The sequence below is a fragment of the Canis lupus genome, chromosome 14 (genome assembly GCF_011100685.1).
Source record: "Canis lupus familiaris isolate Mischka breed German Shepherd chromosome 14, alternate assembly UU_Cfam_GSD_1.0, whole genome shotgun sequence".
In the NCBI taxonomy this organism is placed as follows: domain Eukaryota; kingdom Metazoa; phylum Chordata; class Mammalia; order Carnivora; family Canidae; genus Canis; species Canis lupus.
This window is the reverse complement of record NC_049235.1, coordinates 16,142,781-16,165,609: the sequence shown is the minus strand read 5'-3', so window position 1 is coordinate 16,165,609 and position 22,829 is coordinate 16,142,781. Positions and strand designations below refer to the sequence as shown.

Sequence of the window (22,829 nt, the reverse complement as noted above, 5' to 3'; positions counted from 1 at the left end):
CCTGAAAGTAAGTAGGGGGATGGCTGCTAAGGGGCATGAAAGAATTTCATATGGAATAACAATAGTCTGATTGGTTGGTTGATTGATTGGTTTTTAAAGATTTATTTATTCATGAGAGACACAGAGAGAGAGAGGCAAAGACATAGGCAAAGGCAGAAGCAGTCCCATAGGCAGAGGGAGCCTGATGCAGGACTCAATCCCAGGACCCCGGGATCACGATCTGAGCCAAAGGCAGATGCTTAACCACTGAGCCACCCAGTTGCCCCACAATAGACTTTTAATTGAGATATTGGTTAAATGTGTGTATATATAAAAAAAAATGTGTGTATATATTTGTATATATTCATCTGAACCTATCATAATATATACTTAAGATATATATACTTTATATAATTATATTCTTCTTATAACAGTTCATCATGTTAGGTAATTGGGAGATCTGAAAAAAACTTTGATTCACGGGCATACATACCTTCCTAGGAATATGATGTTCACAAAGACTGGATAAAATAAGTAATATATCAGATTGAATTTCCAAAACAATGACTTCTTCTTTGTCATCAGACTGGCTTATTGTATTTTTAAAAACTCCTGGTGTGAAAAAAATTGAAAGAATGTAAACTTAGTGGACATTGTAATTTTTATTTTGATCAGTTACTGTTTTGAAATCCCTTCTTTACAAAAAAAAAAAAAAAAAGAAAGCCCTCCTTATAAAATTTCAGTTAGAGAAACTATTTTAAAAGGGGCTATTTTAATTGCATAGTTATGTAGAGGATGTAGACAGAAGGTGATAAATGGATTCTTTGAGCTCTGAATACAGTCAGTAGCCCCATATATTTATATAGCATTTCTAGTACAGAACTAATGGAGTGTTATTACAAGATGCCCTATAACCTGATACTCTGCCCAGCAAACAAAACTATTTATAGAAATATGCAGAGTGTCATGAGGCAGAGATGAGTGCCATTGCAAATATATGACTTAAATACCTGATCACAGCTTTCTCATCTCCTCATGGTTAATGGTCAATTTTAGGCAAAGGTGGAAGACCTCTCTAAGTATGTGTTCTCTTCCTGTTACTTCTTTCTGCATCCTCTCCTTATGTCTACCTGGAGGTGTCTTCAATAACTTTAGGTAGCAGTATTCCCGTGTCCTTTGAAATCTCTCCCTAGCTTCTAATAAAAATTAGACTGGAAAAGAGCCAATTACACTGATGGAATGACAGTCACAATAAAATTTTGCTTCAAAAAGGAATTTTTCTTCAAGCTTTAAAACGAGGAACAAAAGTCATCGCTTCTCTGCTAAAGGGGTCATTGGCATTAGCAGGAAGGGGTGGATTTCTGTTCCAAAGTAAGAGAGTCATGGAAATCACAACTTATTTCCATAGCTGGCCCTAAAGGGATGATCCTTGGTCCTGTTAGGATGAATGACAGGGGCAACATCAGTCCCTAGTGGGACTAGTCGAGCACGGTGCAGGCATGTCACTTTCTCTGTTGTCTGTAACACGTTATGTTGATATTGAATTATTTCCTTCATATTTCATTATCCTTTAGCTGCCTTTACTCTACCCTTGTTCTATTCTAAGTCATCTGATAAATTTCTTTTGGATTCCTTTTTCTAAAAAAGCACTATATACATGACTTCTTTGATCAAAACCGCTACTGGCTCTTCATGTCTAAAGAGCATGCTGTTCAAAACTTTCTAGCTTGGCTCCTGACTAGACATATTATATCTCATATTACTTGTTTTCATAAAACATTTTTCCAATTTCTATTTTTAACTATTTTTAAATTGAAGTATAGATGATACATGTCTTCGTAAACAGACTTCATTTAAGCTAGTTCTGAACACATTATTATACATATTTTAACACGATGTGTCTGCTTATGCTGTTCCCTTGCTTTAAAGACCATCTCCTCTTTTCCTCTCAAAACTAGCTTTACCCTCACATCCAAGCTCAATAAAGGTAATTGTCAAAATTACCTAGCCTTAAAAACTGCTGAAAACTCTTAGTTTCTGTAGTATTTACTCTCTGTATTACTCATTAGAGGCCTTACTAATGGTGTAGGGTAACACATGCTATCTTTCTTTGATATACATCTTTTTTTGTCCTCATCAAAGGCAAGGTCCACAGTGTCCTGTTGTATACATGTTTGTGATCCCAGTGCCCCCATGGCATGAAGGGTATTATAAACATTTGCATTTACAGTGCATTTACTATTTGTTGAGCAAACTATTTGTTAAGTCCTCTGTTAGATTGTGTAAGTGACAGGAGGCCACTGCCTCTAAGAACTCACATGATAAAGAGCAGATTCTTTCCAGTTAAAGGGAAAAAATCCCAAGAAGAAGAGAATCCTTCTGTATTTGTTTTCCCTTTTCTCTACCCCACCTCCTACCTGGACTCTTACCTGGACATATGAAATATTGTATTTTCTGGACTCCATCCAGTTAGGTTGGAACCTTAACACTGAATTCTGTACAATGGAGTGTGCATGGAAGTGATAAAATCTACAGGTTTGGTTATCCTGAGTAAACTCATCAAGAAAATGTTTTTGCTCAGTACCCTTTTCAATATCCTTATGTTAAAGGGAACCATTATTTTAATATTTTTAATTAAAAAAATTAAATATACTTTATTTAAATTCAGTGTCCCAACATATAGTATAACACCCAGTGCTCATCCTATTAAAGGGGACCACTCCACTCCATCAATGATGAAAAAGTACTTTAACATGTAGAAGAGCTTTTGAGTAGGTGTTTATAATTAATTGACATCCAGTAAATTATCTGTTACTCATGAGGCAATCACTGAATTTGATTATGACCAAAATAGATCTTTTCAAAGTCAGGAAGGTTAGGGCCAGAAGACTACTTATTTTTTAGTTAACAAAAACTATAAAGCTTTTGTTTAGGGCTTCTGAATTTTATTCCAAGCTCACATGTATATATTTTGGGGATAAGGTTATTCAATATAGTCAATTCTAAGTTGAAAATCAAGGATATCATACTATAATATAACAGAAAAGAATCTTCTGTGTACATTTCTGTATATACCAGCACATACCATGTTCTGGTATGTCAGATGCATCAGAAAATGTGATGTTATCCTCTTTTAAATGACTTCAAAAGCCTGGCCAAAAAAGTGGTGATCTTATTATAAGAAAAATGAAGGTGATAGTAGCCCGTTTTAAAAAAAAGGTAATCCCAAATGAACTTGTATGTCAAGTGAGTAAAGAGATGTTTATAGAATGAGCGATCATGATGTTTTAGTAAAGACAAACTGATTTATAGCAATGATATGAAACAAAAATCAAGAGAATATTCAGGTGTTTCTGAGCTAAAAAGACAATAAATTTGTAAAAAACATTTAAAATAAAACCTCTAATTTATAAATATTCTACTTTCATAAGTACACAAACATGTTTTACCTATCAGTTGCTGAATTGTTCCTTTTTCACAAAGATCATTGTTTATAGTCTCATCCTCAAGGTAGACCATGGCTCTCAAGAGTCTTAAACTATAACGCATCTGGGCAAACTTGTTGCCACGGCCACCTGTACCATGAAAACTATTACCATGACTAAAGAAGGGATCTGTGGAGAAATATTAACAATTTAACAATTTACATTATGAAATTTAAAATATAAGGCATTTCAAATAAATCAGATACCTTATGTATCTACCCTTAAGTTTAAACAGATGCTAAAATTCTGTCATATTTGCTTTTTTTTTTTTTTGAAGAGTAAATATTATCCTTTCCCCTTCTTCTATTCCCAGAATAGGAATATGCTTTAAAATTTTACTCAAATGAAAAATAAAATAAAATAAAATAAAATAAAATAAAATAAAATAAAATAAAATTTTACTCAAATGTATCATGGTGTATCTTTTGTAACTTGCTACTGTTATTCAACACTATGTTTTTTAAAGTATTTACATTGTCACAAGCAGATCTAAATCATTTAATTACTTTCAGCATTCATTTTGTTTGTTTTAGAGGGCAGGGAGCAGAGGGAGAGGGAGAGAGAGAGAGAGAATCTTAAGCAGGCTTCATGCCCAGCACAGAGCCTGATGTGAGGCTCAGTTTTACAACCCTAAGATCATGACCTGAGCTGAAAGCAAGAGTCAGATGCTTAACAGACTGAGCCGCTAAGGTGCCCCTGAGTAATCGTTTTATAAATAAATCACAGTTTATCCATTCACTAGTACAAACTGCTACAGTGAACATTCTGGTACAATGAACATTCTGGTTTATATCTTCTTATTCCCACTGAGAAAGGTTTTGCCCATGTGATACCAGAATCATATAAGGTACACTCACATTGAATTTTTTTTTTTAAAGATTTTATTTATTTAACACCGTGAACGAGCACAAGCAGGGGGAGTGGCAGGAAAAGGGAGAGGGAGAAGCAGGTTCCCCCCTGAGTAGGGAGCCCGGATGCATGTCTTGATCCCAGGACCCCAGGATCATGACCTGAGCTTAAGGCAGACACTCAACTGGCTGAGTCACCCAGGTGCCCCTCTCACACTGAATTTTACTAAAGTTCTTAAATTGCTTCCCAAAATGGTTATATGGCTAGAATGTACAAGACTAATAGATTTTTTTCCCAGTCTGTTAAATGGGAAATTACAATTCATTTCCCATTTAATATAGTCAATTCTAAGTTGAAAGTCAAGGATATCCTATTCAGTCTGTTACATGGGAAATGACAGTTGTTATCTTAATTTGCATTTCTCTGATTACCAATAAGGTTGAACATCTTTTAATTTTTTTTTTTAATTTGAGATTTTGTCTGTAACTTGACAGTCCCTATTCTTTGTCTTCTTATTTGTGGGGTTATTTTCTTTTTGAATTCTTTATGAGCCTGGATCCTAATCCTTTAGTCACAGGGACAGAAATGTATTCTCTTGATTTGTAGATTGCTATTTTATTCAGATTTAGTCATACAGGCATTTCTAAATTTTACATTATTAAATGTATTAATCTTCTGTATACCTTAAGCTCTTCTTGTCTTTATTAAAAGTCTTTTCCTGGGAACCCTAGGTGGCTCAGCGGTTGAGCATCTGCCTTAGGCTCAGGGTGTGCTCCAGGATCCTGGGATTGAGTCCTGCTTTGGGCTCCTCACAGGGAACCTGCTTCTCCCTCTGCCTGTGTCTCTGCCTCTCTTTGTATCTCATGAATAAATAAATAAAATCTTAAAAAAAAGTTTTTTCCCTACCCTGTTATCATAAAGATATTTTCCCATGTTTTCTTCTAAGATTTTTTTTTCTTCTTCTAAGATTTTTACAGCTTAACTTTTCATATTTAGAGATTTAATTCATTTTGCACTTGATTTTTTTTAACAAGGTGAAAGAACCTTATTTTTATTTTCATTGAAAGCAATATAATCAAAATTAGTGAAAGGGAATAAAGGGAAAGGAGAGAGGATGAGTGAAAATATCAGTGAGGGTGACATGAGAGACACCTAACTGGGAAACGAACAAGGGGTAGTGGAAAGGGAGGTGGGTGGAGGGTTGGGGTGACTGGGTGATGGGCACTGAGGGGGGCACTTGGCAGGATGAGCACTGGGTGTTATGCTAAATGTTGGGAAATTGAACTCCAATAAAAAAATAAAAAAAAAAAGAAAGCAATATTATCTCCGTTAATGCCAACCTCCCACATGTTCTATTTCATTGGTCTATTCCTTGTCTTATACCATACAATTTAAATTATTATAGCTTATGGTAGGTCTTGATAAACAGCATAGCGAGTTCTCCTTTCTTTACAATAATATGCCTTTTTTAAAAAGGTTCTTTTAAGAAGCCTTATATTTGGGATCCCTGGGTGGCGCAGCGGTTTGGCGCCTGCCTTTGGCCCAGGGCGCGATCCTGGAGACCCGGGGTCGAATCCCACGTCAGGCTCGCTGCATGGAGCCTGCTTCTCCCTCTGCCTATGTCTCTGCCTCTCTCTCTCTCTCTCTCTCTGGGTGACTATCATAAATAAATAAAAATTAAAAAAAAAAAAAAGAAGCCTTATATTTAAAGCTTAAAAAAAAAAAGTTACAAAAAATACTGTTCTGAGTATTGTGTATGAGTTAAAAATGTAGGTTCTGGGGCTAGGCTGCCTGTACTCAATCCTGGATCTGACACTTCCTGTGTGACCAAGAACATGTTATTTAACTTTTTTGATTGAGTTCTACCCTTCTGAACAACAGAGACAGTAATAGTACCTTCGACCCCTGGATTTGTTATGAGGACTGAATGAGTTAATAATTTAAGATGTTTAAGGCCTATCATAGTAGGTACTCAATAACTGTTAGCTATCAGACTTCCTCATGTTAGGCAGCATTTTCCTCTTTTACTTTATAGTCTTTTGTAAACATAAATGATATTAAGGATAGACGGAATAATTGTTTTATTTAATGCACAGCAGTTTAATAAGAAAAATTTAGTTAACTCCACATATTAGAAACTAAACAATAAAAGAAATCAGCTATAATTTTTTTTCCTTCCCCATGGATATGATTTTCTTGATCTACTGAAAATGTATCGTACAAAATTATTTCCAAAGCAAAATTACTACCAGAAAAGATTGCAGTGTCTCCCTTATAAACATTAAAAAAAAAAACACAACAAAAAACACCATCTTATTTCCTAAGAATGATGAGAATTGAAATAAAATATTTGTACAAATTGGTAGTCTGCTAATTTGGTAGACTACATGTGTAATCATTACTTCTGGCTGGGGATTTTAAGCTCCATGAAGGTAGGGATTTTATTTATTTTGAATATAAATGTATTAACACAATATCTAGTACCTACTACACATCAACAAATATCTGCTGAATGCATAGTTAAAAATATTTCCAGGACTTAGTATAATTGTTGGATAAGCCTAATGATACAAAAATTTAAATCAGGTTTTATGAATGAACTTTTTTTACTGAGAGGTATGCCTCAACTATAGTTATATTTACCAATGTATCTGCCTTTAAAGGAAATCTCAGATTTTTTTCCTGAAAAGCAACATGTAAATACTTGAAAATCATAGGAAACCAGATCTATAGTTTTATTATTTTTTGCTTAATTTTATTATTCTATACATATATTGAGAGTTCAGTGGAAATATATAAATTACAATTTTGATGGGCACCTGAGTGGTTCAGTGGTTGAGCCTCTGCCTTTGGGGGGATAGCTCAGTGGTAGAGCATTTGACTAGAATTTTGACAGGTGTGACTCACCTTCACTCTCACACCATTCTAGAAATGCAAGGACTCGAGCATTTCCCTGACACAGCATATATTCTTCTGTTAATAAAGGAGCCACTGATGACAAAGTGGCAATTGCATGCAGTTGTAATTCTTCATACTGTGCTGCAGACCATTCAATTATTTTGTGTTTCTCAGGCTTTTTAACATAGGTAAACAAAGCCAAAATAACTTTGCCATCAATTAATAGCTATGAGAAAGGGCAAAAAGTACTTTGTTAGAAACCCAATTAAAACAATTTTATTTAATCTAAGAATATTTAATGATTTCCAATGTAATGTTTTATTATGTTCATTTAAAAAATATTCCTTCCTAAAGATCTCTACATTAAGTACCAAAACTAAAACAAAACAAAAACAAAAAACAACCAGTTGGCTATGACCCCCTTTCTAGGATATGCACTTTCCAAATGACAATAATATAAATGAGTGTTAATTTTTTTGTCTATGCTGCTTATATATGTAATCTAGCTCCTGCTTATGATCAAACCACAAAAACAGAAAATTTGGAGCAAATAAACTGCTGGCATTTCTCTCTTCCCTTCATTTTTTGAAAAAAAATTCTTCACAGACTCTTGTATACTACAAAAAAAAAAAATCAATTTTATCCAAAATAATGACTATGGCTAATTTTTAAGCACTTGCAACAGAAATTATACAAATATTCTACAAGTAGTACACATATTATCACTACTATTATTGGGCAACAAACATATGACATAAAAAAAAATCAGTTGATTCTACTGCTTACATAGTGCTTTAAGAAGCTCACCATAGTCTTTATGCCATTTGACTCTGTTGTCAACTAAAATTGGTTTATAGACTGCAGTGTACATTTTGTTTCCATAGCTATCATTTTAATAGTTATATAATGCTCCACTGTTCTAATAAAAACATATTTCAAGGGGTGATATCTGGCATTTCAAGGAGTGATATCTGGCATAAAATACATTTAGGTTCTATAGGTACATATTTTTTAAAAAATATTTATTCATGAGAAACAGAGAGAGAGAGGCAGAGACACAGGCAGAGGGAAAAGCAGGCTCCATGCAGAGAGCCTGACGTGGGACTGGATCCCGGGTCTCCAGGATCACGCCCTGGGCTGAAAGTGGCGCTAAACCGCTGAGCCACCCGGGGCTGCCCAAGGTACATATTTTTGATGTAAATAATGTTATCATTGTAAAGACAATTTTTCTTTCTCTGAGAATGTTTTAACATGTATATATGTATGTGTACTCCTCAAAATGATATTTCCAAAAAATTCTGAGCTATTTTAACCCTCATAATTCCATGAGGTAGCTGTTACTCATTCTGAAACTAAGATATCTGCAATTTACAGAAATGAAACAGCAATTCTATTCAGAATCACAGTGCTGGAAAATGACATTTCATTTGGCCTGACTAAAGCCTTAACCACAACCTGGTCAGAGGTAGACTATTAGGCTGGATGGCCCTATATGGATTTTCTTTCATTTTATATTTTCTTACTCAGGAGATCTAAACACATAAATCTCTAAGGCTCTCCTGCTTTTATTTTGGTTTATTGGTTTAAATTTCGGTAAATTCACTGTTAATTAACCAGATAAGCAAAAAAATTTTAGGGTGACATTCTGGCCAATAAGAGTTATATTCTCTGGTAAACATAGGAGTTGATGAAAGATTTGCAGTCATGACTTTTAAAGTTATATTACAAAGTGAGACACTTGGGCAACCCTGGTGGCTCAGCGGTTTAGCGCCTGCCTTCAGCCAGGGATGTGATCCTGGAGTTCCGGGATCGAGTCCCACATCAGGCTCCCGGCATGGAGCCTGCTTCTCCCTCTGCCTGTGTCTCTGCCTCTCTCTCTCTCTCTCTGTGTATCTCATGAATAAATAAATGAAATCTTAAAAAAAATAAAGTTAAAAACAAAACAAAGTGAGACTTTAGCTTTTATTTTGGTTATTTTTTTACCTGTATAGTAGGTAGATCTTTACATAAGATCACAATTATATTGAAAAGCAATTTCTTCAACTCAAAATCTTCATAGGAATTAGAAAACCTAAGACCTTTTACCAAAGGATTTTGACTTTTAACTGTGAGGGGGGAAAAAAAGAAAATAAATGCTAAAATAATGTATAAAACTCATCAAGATAATCATAGGTTGAAAGTTTTATGGTTTTTACCTTCATTGAAGGTTGCAAATAGAATCAAATCCCTCGTAAAGCCACATTCCTAATATAAATACACAGAAAGATGATTTAATTAGATAGAAATTACAGATGCCTATATATACCTAATATTTACCTATCTTTTTCAGATTCTCCTTGTTATTCATTTGAATTCATAAAGTACTAATAATAGAAAGGGATGAAAGCAAGAAACATATAGCCAGATAAACTTGTTATTTATTTAATATAAACTTCTGTTGGTTCTAAGAAATATTTTTACATTATCTTATGAATATTTTATAAGATGCTGTTTAAAATTTGGTAAGAACCCAAAATGTATTAAGACTACAGATTACTTATGTAATTCATTATCTGTTCCTTTAAGTGGCAAAATAAGGGAGAAAGATACAGTTATTTTTGACAGCTTTTCTTCTTAAACACTCTTGCTTCTCACTTGACCCCAACCACTCTCATTAATGTGAAAGTTTTAGTCAAGAGGTAACAGTTCCTACTTAACATGAAAAGCCCTGAAGAATAACCAGAATTGCAAACATTTCAACATGAGGGAACTCATTCTTGACAGAAATATCCTATTTGAATTTATAGGGGCAAATGCGTAGGCTTTTGAGCTTACAGTGTTACATTCCTATGCTTTAGAATCCATATGGTTTCTTTAAATGTGAAGATGTTATTTGACTACTAAAATTCACCTGAATGTTTGCAAGGATGCTAATGAAAATTTATTAACTAATCAGGGGCTTCCAGAGAAACATACAGGTCTACCCACACATTGCAGCCTTAACTAGAAAGCTAGATAGGATTGTTGCCCTATTTACACATTATAAATTCTATGATTGTTCTTTGTTGGGATGATTTGATGACCACTGATATGGGGTTGAGGCCTTCATTCACAAATTTCCTTTAAATATAACTTAGAAAGTTTTTTGGCTGATATGTGAATATCATAGCCAAAGATCTCTCCTCGGAGATGTCAATCATTCAGTGATTTTTACATTATAAAATATGGGGAGGCTGAGCTTCTGGGATGACTGAGTAGCTCCTATAAGAAACCTGCCTGCAAGTAACAATTATAAACTCTGAGCAAAATATAAAAACAACTGTTTTTATGACTCAAACAAAGCAGATACTAGAAAGGAGTCAGACTTTGAAGGAGATGGCACTGACTGAGTTTCCCTTTTTTAAAAATGGCTTTTAGACTGAGGCCAGGTCCTAGTCCGCACTTTGTGTGAATGCTACAACTCAGGGTAAAGCTGTTATCTTAGTGGTTTGAACACTCAGAGGGCAGAGGTAATCTCTGGGCAACTATTGCTACTGGAAAGTGAAGGGAGAAATCCCAGAAAGGAGAGAGCCACAGAAGGGGAACTTCAACTTCTGTGTATAAACTCCCAAGACTCTGACTAGTGCCTGAATTATGCCAGGGCAGGGGACTCTCCAGCATCCCGGGTAAGGCTAAAAGAAATGAACTGGGATTTGACCTGCCATTCACCACCGGGATGAGTAGCCACACAAAATGCTATTAATACAAAAGAATATGTACTTTTCAGAGTACACCAAAACCCACAGTAAATATGTTCATAATAAACAGAAAGACAGGAACTTTCAGCAGAGAAATAGGAATGTTATAAAAAGGAAACAAAAATTCAAAAACTAAAAATGACAATATCTGAAATAAAAATGCACTGGATGAGATTAAGAACAGAATGAAGATGATGGGGAAAAAAGTCAATGAATTTGGATACATAAACCAATACAAATGATCAACCTGGAGAATAGAGAGAAAAATGATTGAAAAAAGTGAACGGAGCCTCACGACAAGCATACATGTAATCTGAATTACAGAAGAGGAGAGAGAGAAAGAATGGGGCTGAAAAAATACTTGAAGAATAATGACCAAAAAGTCTCTAAATTTATCAATTTACATACTCAGGAAGCTCTATGAATGAACCTCAAGCAGGATAAATACAAAGAAAAATCACATCTTGCCACATCATAGTAAACTGCTGAAAATCAAAAGTAGAGTGAGAATCTTGAAAACCAGTCAGAAAGAAAAGTGATACTTTGTCCATGGGGAAACAACTTGAAATAACAAATACTTCTTATCAGAAACACTGTAGGCAAGAAGACATTGGAACGATGCTAAAAGATCAAAATGCTAAAAGATCAACTTTTAATTCAACTCAGAATTCTGCATTCTGTGAACACAGATGTCAATAATTAATCTGCTTTAAAGATATTTTCAGATGAAAGAAACTAAGATAATTTGCTGCCAGTATATCTGCACCATAAGAAATAGTAAAGGAAATTCTTTAGGTGAAAGAGAAATGCCAGGTATAAACTCGTATCGTCAGTAAGGAAAGAAATGCATCATAAATGGTAAATATGTAGGTAAATCATAAACTATGATTAGAATCTCAAGTTTCCAAAAGGTTGCAAAGAACTGCCAGAACTACTGGTAACATAGAGACATTACACCATAACTTGGTATCACAATGAAGTTCAGAAATATTACAACATAGTTTAGGGCTCCTTCCCCCATACCAACTATTTCCACAATTAAAATTAATTCAATTTGACTCATACTTACAATCATTGGTGCTCCAGGATTTTGAGCTATGATTGTTGTGATTACTAGTATGTCATTTCTAAGCTGACGATCATAATGACTAAAACCTCTCATAAACAGATTTTTAAATACTTCCTTCAAAGCCCTAGAAAGTAAAATCAGATCTTTAAAATCATATTTCCATGCAAATGCTACTTAAATGTCTATCAACAAAATCTCCCTTTTTTATATTATACTATTCATTTCAAGTATTTCTAATCTTTACTGCATTTCCAAATCTGCCTCTACATAGGATTCAAATCTGCATCAGATAAGAATCCATCAATCCAAATCTATACATGGTGGGCATAGTGACTGCTCTAAAATAAAGTTCATTCATGTCATTTTCCATTTTTAATTACTTAAAAGCTTTTTTTTTGTTCTTAGGATTAAAAAGTCCTACTTTCTTACCAAGGCTTATCAAGCTTTTCATGTTACGGTCCCTGCTAACATTGTTAGCTTCATCTCTCACTATTCTATTTTCTGCTGTTAATATATCAAATTTCTAACAGTTTTTTTTCTAAGTTCTGTTTTCACTTCTGTTCCCCTGTCTAGAATGCTCTCTGAATGCAAAACTCTTCTGTGTTGCCAGTTCATATTTATTATTCACATACCAAATTAGGGTTCATTAGGACATACATATTAACTCTCCAAGTCTGGGTCAGATTCCCTGTAAAATGGGCATATGTTGCTTTGCCTCCTAGCACTCACTTGCCCTTCTTCTTTTTAAATATTTTATTTAAGTAATCTCTAAATCCAGTGGGGGGGGGGCTTGAACTCACAACCCCGAGATCAAAAGTCACATACTCTACCAACTGAGCCAGCAAGGTGCCCCTCACTTGCCCTTCTTATGATAACAGTACCCTTATTTTTATTTACGCATTTATTTTTTCCCTGCGTTTGGTGTTGTGGAGACGCTTTTAGCTTCCTTTTAGCCAGAGCATTTCTCCGTCACTGGTAATTCATTCTGGAATGGCATATGGCCAACTCAGACCACTCAGGACCAACACGGACTCAATTCGAAGAATTTTCCTTGACCTTTCAGAAGAGCAAGTCTTCTCTTCAGCTTGATTTGGGATTGTGATGATTTGAACCTAAACTTCTGAGGTATTACCATGTGGAGCTTGAGAATAAAGCCAACATAGTAGAAGACTGACAGGGATAATGAAGACCCACATCCTGTTATTTGCTGTACCTTGAATACAACTGCACATGAAACCAGTTTTATCCTTGACTTTGTAGTTATATAAGCCCATAAGTGTCCTATATGGTTTAAATCACTTGGGTTTTGTGTGCTGAATCACTCTTCTAGAGAACATGTAGCACCTGTGATAGTCTTTCACAGCCTTTTTACTTGTCCATCTCCTAACATAATGCAAATTCCATGAAAGCAGAGACCATGTCTGCATTGTTTCATTTGTATTTCTAAGGCCTAGTTCTAAAGTTGGCATGGAGTAGACAATAATTATTTGATGAAAAATGAATAAGTAACCTAAAGGCTTGCTTATATTTTATTGGAATGCTTATTGCAATATCTGGAAGAGATTAAATACTTAAAAATAGGTTTATTGAATGGAAAAATGAAATAGTTCTTTTAAATGTCTAATTTATTTTATACTTATTCAAATACATAATTTAGTTTTGTTAACAAGCTACTTTAAAAGCTTTCCAAGTAGAAAAAAGATGGCTTGCTATTGCACAGATGCATTTATACTGCAGCATAAAAATTATGTCCTGAAATATAGTCATTACATGATTCAAAAGCCTAATTGAACACAAATTCAAACAAAGATGTTAGTTATGTTACTGGCTATCATTTTAAGGTTAAAAGACATTCCCATCTAACCACTTACTTACAGCAAACATTCCAAATTACTAAGCTGTTGTATGATTTCTTCTTTTGAAGATTTTTCCAATAAATTCCAAAGTATCTCTGATGAACGAAACAGAAGCTGTCCAGAGGGATCTGGGTCATTGAGGTGAGCACAGATTCCACTGGCTGCTTGTGCTTTCATCATTAACGTGCAATTAACTTCTGAAAATAAATTTAAAAGTTATTTATGTTGTATAGTCTTGACTGTTGGATGGAAACAAAAATAGTTGAGAATGAAGTATTTAAATTTAATGATATACAAACCAGAAGTTGAGAGATGTTGCAGAGCTTTAAGTACCCAAAGTTTCTCAACAAGTTGATTTTCAAGTAAGCCCAACGACTGGACCATTGTTTTTGCCAATCCCCCAACCTCAGCCATCTTAATCTTGTATGATGAACTTGCTTGCTGGTAACCTAATAACAATTAGTTAATAAATATGTACAGTTATCTCACATAGTAATCATCTGTGTTCAGACAAAGGAATGAGTAATTTATTATTAAACAGCAATAACAACTTTTAAAAAAGTGTATGGCATTTTAAAATGGTATAGCACAGGGAAAGGCAAAATTTTTCTATAAAAGGACAGGTAATGACTATATCAGGTTTTGCAGGTTATAAGGCTTCTGTGTCGACTACTCAACTCTCTTACCATAGCACAAAAACAAGCATAAGGAATACAAAAATAAATGGGTGTCGCTGTGTTCTGATACACCTTTATTTACAGTGAGCAATTTTACCCTGGGACCATAGTTTGCTGATCCCTGGTGTAAAATCTGAAATAGGACCACAGATCTGGGGTACATATCTTATATTCCAAAAAGGAACAAAATATTTGTCAGTAGAAATGCTTTCTCATAAAGGAAAATGGCATGATTACAAATACTAAATGTTTTCACTATGTCAATACATTACTTCAGTGATTTCCAGGAACAATGATGATGTAATAGAACAATGAAATAAGTGAAAATATAATGCTATTTTGAATAATGCTAGTATATAATGGTATTTTGGGGAAGTATGATTCTTGGTGACACATATATTTTTTTAAAGATTTTACTTATTTATTCATGAAAAACAGAAAGAGAGAGGCAGAGACACAGGCAGAGGGAGAAGCAGGTTCCATGCAGGGAGCCCGACACAGGACTCAGCCCGGGATTCCAGGATCATGCCCTAGGCTGAAGGTGGCCCTAAACTGCTGAGCCACTGGGGCTGCCCTTGGTGACATCTTAAAAGAATTTCCTTCTGTCTTAGCCCCTATGAGAAACACTGCCTCTTTTGGTATAATTACACAGGTGCCTGTCTGATTACATGAAACGAGGAAGATGAAATAAACATCAGAGGGTACTTGTCCACCTGAGATCCAGCTATATTCTCTCTTTGTGATATCAATTATCTAACTTCCAGACTCTTTGACTTTTGAAACCAAATAGATTCTTTAACTTTGCCATGGTTCTGAGAGGTCTGCCTATTTGTGTTCTTTCTGAATCTCATCTCTGGCACTAGACAAGGCCATGTTCGTTCCTGGATGGATGGGTTCTCTATGGTATGCCCTACTTACTCACTTTAGGAATTTAAAGAGTATGGAGAAGAAAACAAAGTATGATGAGGAAATTAAACCATCAATTAAACCATCAAACCTGCAATTAAGCCATCAAGAGATAACAGCATTAACATTTTGGTATATTTCTTGCTAATATTTTTAATGTATGCATATAATTTTAACAATATACTGTATGCAGAATTTTATATTCTATTGCAGTCACTAAACATTTTTTAAGATTTTCCCCATTCTGTATTTTTCCAAATCATGATTTTTATTTCCATACTAGTCTATCATATGGATGCACCAAAATGTACTTTTATAATCCCTACATCTTTTTCTATTAAGTTTATATTTCTATGGAAGCATATAGTAATATTAAGGTTCATGGACTTGATTCCTGTGTTCAGGGCTATGTCTCTTACTGTTGTTCCACAGAGAACTTTTCAGCTGTGGTTCCAGATGTCCAGCCATGCCTATCATTAAAAACCTACTGTGTTACAGAAAGAACATTGCCTATAGTTCCTAATTTTCGGAACCTGGCTAAATGAAGGTCAGCCTCACTTCTCTGCACTTTAACTCCTCTGCCTTATCTCAGACATAATTTGTCTCCCTTTCTATCTTAAAGAAGAGTGCCTGTATCTTGCTAAGGTTGACCTGTTCTCCTAATTCCATTCCGTTCATGCTTTAGGACTTTACCCTCCCATTTTTTAATTACTAGCTTCTTGTTCATCTGTCTATAAACTTCACTTTCCCTTATCCTAAAACAAATTAAAAAGAGCAAAACCCAGATGTCTTTCTTTGATCTTCCTACCAGTTGAGCTCTGACTGTCCTCTGATAATCCTGTATCTGCCCTGATCACTTCATGGCAATACATCTGCCAAAGGCTCACTATAACTTTTCAGATAACATATTAATTTGACATTTTCATTCCTCAATGACAGAAGCCTCTACAGTATTTGACACTTAGACCACTTCTTCCTTCAACAAACATTTCATTCAATGGCACACAAAATATGGCAGTCTTTAGGTTTTCTCTCTCCTCTTTGAAATTCCCTTCACTGCCAATTTCGTGGATCGTTTTTTTCCCCACATGTCAGTATAGGTACTATCCCTGCTGCCATTTTTGGTTCCTTGTTGTTTATATGCTTTATCTTCTGGTAAACCATTCTAATAGCTTCAACTTTAATCTCTAATTGTATGAATTCCAAACCTGTATATGTGGTCTGTTTATAGTATTCAATGTCTACTATCTACAAATACTTCTACCTGTCTATCTCAACAATAATTCAAATCTGACATTTAATAATCCCCTTACTCTGTACTTCAGATGTCTTTCCATTTTCCCTGAGTCATAAGTAATCCTTCCTTTCTACTACAGTCTTATTTACACCTCTCTTAAGAAACATAATAACTTCAATATATATGTCTTCTCGCTCTTCCAAGATTGATATAAATAACAGAAACCATGAAGGTAGGAACTATGTCCTAAATAACATATCATCCACGCGCAAGTGCCCTTTATTATGATACCATCCATTTTAGTGTGACTCATTTTATCATGATATATTAAGATCCCAAGGAGTAACATGCAAAACTTTCTTGCTAAGCTTTGAGAATATTATTAGCATTAGATATTTAACATCTAATTGGGTGGAACACAGTAGCCAAACGGTGGAAGGAGCCATGATGTCCTTCAACAGATGAATGGATAAAGAAGATGTGGTATATACATACAATGGAATATTACTCAGCCATCAGAAGAGCTGAATACCCACCATTTGCTTCGACATGGATGGAACTGGAGGGTATTATGTTGAGTGAAATAATTCAATCAGAGAAAGATAATCATCATATAGTTTCACTCATATGTGGAATATAAGAAATAGTGAAAGGGACTGTCATGGAAAGGAGAGAAACTGGGGAAAAATTAGAAAGACAAACCATGAGAGACTCATAACTCTGGGAAACAAACAAAGAGTTGTAAAAAGGGAGGTGAGTGGGGGGATGGGGTGATTAGGTGACAGGCACTAAGGAGAGCACTTAATGGGATGAGCACTGGGTGTTATACTACATGTTGGCAAACTAAATAAAAAAAAGTAATTGGATGGGGATCCCTGGGTGGCGCAGCAGTTTGGCGCCTGCCTTTGGCCCAGGGCGCGATCCTGGAGACCCGGGATCGAATCCCATGTCGGGCTCCTGGTGCATGGAGCCTGCTTCTCCCTCTGCCTATGTCTCTGCCTCTCTCTCTCTCTCTCTCTGTGTGACTATCATAAATAAATAAAATTAAAAAAAATAATTGGATGGAAAAGATGTTAGGAATAATCATAAAAAGGTTAGAAAAATAATAATATTAATAGTATTGAATAAAATTAATAATAATAAAAATTAAACTAATTTGGGTATGACTTTTAAAATTGTGTCATAGGGCAGCTCCGGTGACTCAGCGGTTTAGCACCGCCTTCAGCCTGGGGTGTGATCCTGGAGACCCGGGATCGAGTCCCACATCTGGCTCCCTGCATGGAGCCTGTTTCTCCCTCTGCCTCTCTCTCTCTCTCTCTCTCTCTGTGTGTGCCTCTCATGAATAAATAAAAAATCTTAAAAAAAAAAAGAATTGAAATGCTTTAAAAAAAATTAAAAAAATAAAATTGTGTCATAAATATTTAGTTTAGAATAAAAAATCATGCAAATAACAATATATGTAATATAATATGTATGTCTTCCTTATAAAGGTCAAGCATTTAATTATTTCTTTGGAGCCTTCCAGCAGAATAGACAATATTTATTTTTATTTTATTTTTTAAAAGATTTTATTTATTTATTCATGAGAGACACGGAGAGAGACAGAGAGAGGCAGAGACACAGGCAGAGGGAGAAGCAGGCTTCATGCAGAGAGCCTGACGTGGGAATTGATCCCAGGTCTCCAGGATCACGCCCTGGGCTGAAGGTGGCACTAAACCGCTGAGCCACTCGGGCTGCCCAGAATAGAAAATATTTAAAGAGTAACTGGGTAGGGTCATCATAATGTTTTCCAAGAACACTGACTCATCAAGACCCCTGGAGATACTTACTGTTTCTGGATGCTTGCGAAGACATGTGCATCTGACCACACTCCTCAATAAAAACCACAGGCCCCAAGCAAAGACAAGACTCACTGTTCCTGGATGCCTGAGAAGACATGTGCATCTGACCACAATCCTCAATAAAAACCACAGGCCTCAAGCAAAGACAAGACTTGCTCTTCTTTTCTGAGTTTTCCAGAGGCTCTGTCCATATCTACACTCTCTTTACATCTTCAATAAACTCTGCTCTCACTTCCACTTGGCTCATGTTTGATTCCTATCCTGTATGGAACCAAGGACCCTTTTGGCTGGTCCTGTGGGAATACCTCTGGGTCTTTGGGCCTAGCCAGCCTGCATCAATCCCACAATGCCTTTCCAAGTTCAAAGAGAATGAGAAAAAAATATTGTTTTACAGACATAAGTTATTACTAAAAGACCATTGAAAACTTCACCTGTGGGACGCCTGGGTGGCTCAGTGGTTGAGCACCTGCCTTCAGCCCAGGGTGTGATCCTGGGGTCCTGGGATCGAATCCCACATGGGGCTCCCTGCATGGAGCCTGCTTCTCCCTCTGCCTGTGTCTCTGCCTCTCTCTGTGTGTCTCTCATGAATAAATAAATAAAATCTTTAAAAAAAAAAAAGAAAAAAAAGAAAACTTCACCTGTAATATGCTTCTTTGGTGGTTCTGCATGATAAAAGTCAACAATACATTTACAAATTTGTATCCTCAATTCAGAATTCGGTATTTTCATTAATTCACCTGCCAAAAGGAGAAATAATACTATTTAATAACACTATCATAAGTTTATTTGCAAATTTAAATGTGTTGGTAATACAATTAAAAATATCCTCACTAGAAATTCAAACTGGACCCTATAATTTTATACATGCATACACATACACACATGCAAATCTGAAATATCTTGGATCTATCCTTATAATATTTGGCCCCTCATTTAACTCTCTTCTTCCCAGGAAGAAAAGAATGGTGAATAACATAAATGCTGGAACCAGACTGCTTAAGATTAAATACTGGTTCTGTCGCTTACTACCTATGTAAACTTGTGTCTTACGTTTGTCATCTATAAAATGTATAACAGTAGTTTCTACTTTAAAGATTGCTGTAGGGATTAAAGGAGTCAATATGAGAAAAAGATGAGAATAGTATCTGGCATATAGTAAGTTACTATTATTATTTTGGCAAGATGTGGGTTAGCATTTTTCTCCTTAACTAGAGAATCAGTAATTTGTTGCCTCTATTAATGCATCCTTTGCTTAGAGAAGTTCCAAGCGAGCTGTTTTTCAATTTGCTGACAGACTGGAAGACCGAGTTTCTAGGCAGTCTTTGCCCTACATATAATAGGTTTATACTCAAGCTATCTTGGTAGAAATGAAGGATAGGGAAGTTCCTTTTCAGGCATATCTAAATTATTTCTGAATTGGCTTCAGCCTATACTTCAAACTGAATTGCTTTTGCTCTGATAAACTATAAGTTATAATCCCTAAGAGAATCTGAAAATGATCTGTGAGATTCTGGGAATGATTCATATCCTCTGCATGCAGCTTCAGGGCTGAACTAGATCTGGGTGGATTCTGTGAGGGAAAGAGAGAACAAGGTGTTCCTGACACACTCGTGTTTTGCATTAGGACTTGCATAATTTTCACCTCTGAGAGTGGTCAGTGAGTGAGTACAAAAATGGAGAGAAGGAGTATGCACATAGGAAAACTACACCCTTGTTTTAGGAGAATCTATGTGCAAAAAGCACCACTAAAAAAGAAGGGGAAAACAAAAAGAGAGTTTCAAGATGATTCCCTTAATTTTTTTGAATACTTCCTTTGATGTTGAAAAATCACTGTTCTGGAAAAGTTTAGTCAACAGGAACAACTAAAATTTTCCAACAAAACTAAGGAAACGTTCAAGTTTACGGGAAATTCTATGATTTCTCATCTGCTTCTCTACCCTTTTAGTTCTTGTAAGTTTAGATCATTTTTCACAGTTTTATGTTTTATAACCTCAGGACAGAATACCAACTTTTTCCCTCATACATTTCCAAAATCCTATTCTTGAATCAGAAATAACTATCACTTAAAAGAAAAAGTAATATGATTTACTACTACATAGTAGAAACTGGAAGTTATTAGTAAAAGTGAACAGCTTTTGTTCAACCCTTTATACTCTATGTAATTATTTTAAACTCATGTTTCCAGTAATTAATAAGGGTCAGAACAGTAGTACATGCAGCCAATAATCAGTGAAAGGAGCTCATTTTAAGCTAAGAGTTCATACTTCCTTCAAGACAAGCAAGCAGTTACTCAGCAAAGAGCAGACTGACAGTAAGAGCCATATATTTATCACACAAATGCCTGCCAACACTCTTAAAGGCAAAATTTTAGAATAGTAAGGGCAACAGAGGCGTTTCTTAGTTATTAACCAAACCTACATCTTTTATCCATTAATATTATCATGTCCTCTCTTGGGTTGGCTTCCCATTGTAAATTTCCACCAATGACATTCACTGAATTAAAGTTTCCGGTTAGTTTCTAGCCTGTTTGCTCCTTGCAGTCATCTCATCAAACACCTCATGTTTATATAATTTTCTTGACATCTTTTCCATCATAGGCCATAATAATTTCTCCCAGAATATCTACCCTCAAAGACTATGAAACTTACTTAGATACAAAAGGATTACTATCTCACCATTTCATGATTTTATTTAAAATTTTAAATTATTTAATGAACAATTTGGATCTTGATGACTAGCAATTAATTAGATTCTAGCAATTATTAGTTTAATGTTGAAAACATTTTTGTGATTTTTGAGAGGTACATATACTTCTGATTTACCAAAAAGTTAAATATTTCAACAAATGAAATAACATCAAGACAAATCAGCATTTGCCAGTCCTTCAACTAAGGAACACAGAATTTTAGTATAATAAAACACGTGAGTGAAAAATGATGCAACAATTATCATAAGCACACTATGATTAATTCCCAACCAGAAACAAGAAAAGAACCTACATTTGGAGTACTCTAAAATTTAGTGACTGAGATATTTCTTTCTTGTCAGTAGGGCCTGTCATATACTATACCCCTCTCCTCTATCTTAAAGAAATCTTAACTCACCCAGAAGCGCAATTGAATTAGCAGCGTCTTCAGCATATGTTATTTCATCTGATACCTTCTTTTTCAAAAATGGCAAGCTTCAATAGGAATGAAGAACACATGAGTTATGTTTAATGAAGTCCTTAAATGAACCATCATTTGCAAACTTGGGGAAAATTTCCTTTCTAAAGAATAAAATGAGGATAATAGCCTATTGTGTAGCTCTGGGAAAATTGGCAACTATCAAAAAATTTTTGTGTTTCTAACTAACTGACCAAAAAGAAGGTAGATTAGGCTTATAAAAATGAAGAGAGATGGACATAAAAGGCAAGGGTTAAGAAAACCATCTTGCAACACCATATAAATAAAAAATGTAATAATAAATATTAATTATATTTGAATTATATTCCACAGCTACTATATTCAAAATTATTTGAAAATAATTTATTTAAAAATCATAAAAGACAGGTTTCAAACCTAGGTTATTAGACTGAATGTCAAAGGGGAGATAAAAGTTATTTCTTAAATACAAAATATGGACTATTTTGGTATTCAATGGGTTCAAAATTTGAACCTCTTGTGCTACATAAAAGTATATCTTCTTTGTAGGACTTTTAATTCATATTTTTCAAGAAAAATGTAAAGATACTTCAAGGGCAAGCTAAGAAAAGGACAATTTTATAAATGCCAGAGAGGTTAAATTTTTTAAAAAGATTTATTTATTCATGAGAATAAATAAAGACACAGACAGAGAGGCAGAGACACAGACAGAGGGAGAAGCAGGATCCCTGCGGGGAGCCCAATGTGGGACTTATCCCCAGACCCCAGGATGACGCCCTCAGCCAAAGGCAGACGCTCAACCACTGAGCCACCCAGGCATCCCCAGAGAGGTTCACTCTTCAGTGTTTGTTAGAATTTTTCATTTGGAACCAATAACTTATTATTTGGTATCCACCTCATTGTTGGATCTCTAAAGTGAAAAACTCCAAAATTATTTCTCATCCTCAAACTTTTTCCTTTTCTATTAAAGGAAACAACCTAAAAGATAAGCACTAGAAGAGATCCCCCCACAAAAGGTCATGAAAATAATATGAATTATACTTCTGATGTAGTGAGAAAACATACTACATAGAAGACAAAACAGAAAGGCTATGTTTTATTATTTATTTTCAATGTTTTTATCTCCCGAAAATGTCTTAAGAAGGGAATCAAATGAGGTGAGGTATAGAGAAA

At 35.1% G+C, this 22,829-nt stretch overlaps 2 protein-coding genes across 7 annotated transcripts in view; one reads left to right on the top strand and one right to left on the bottom strand.

Moving 5' to 3' along the window:
• Window positions 1-22,829, bottom strand: part of CFAP69 (cilia and flagella associated protein 69) — a 55,082-nt gene that overhangs the window by 14,948 nt on the left and 17,305 nt on the right. For all 3 annotated transcript variants that reach the window (XM_038556745.1, XM_038556744.1, XM_038556746.1), the window contains 10 exons: window positions 21,618-21,694; window positions 19,152-19,250; window positions 14,152-14,301; window positions 13,872-14,049; window positions 11,997-12,120; window positions 9,407-9,455; window positions 9,195-9,316; window positions 7,221-7,437; window positions 3,429-3,593; window positions 473-591 (listed from right to left, as the gene is read on the bottom strand). In XM_038556745.1, coding sequence (XP_038412673.1) covers window positions 473-591; window positions 3,429-3,593; window positions 7,221-7,437; window positions 9,195-9,316; window positions 9,407-9,455; window positions 11,997-12,120; window positions 13,872-14,049; window positions 14,152-14,301; window positions 19,152-19,250; window positions 21,618-21,694 — 1,300 coding nt within the window. The remainder of the gene's footprint in view (window positions 1-472; window positions 592-3,428; window positions 3,594-7,220; window positions 7,438-9,194; window positions 9,317-9,406; window positions 9,456-11,996; window positions 12,121-13,871; window positions 14,050-14,151; window positions 14,302-19,151; window positions 19,251-21,617; window positions 21,695-22,829) is intronic.
• The window catches only part of FAM237B (family with sequence similarity 237 member B), an 85,001-nt gene that overhangs the window by 52,460 nt on the left and 9,712 nt on the right, over window positions 1-22,829 (top strand). The window lies entirely within an intron of this gene.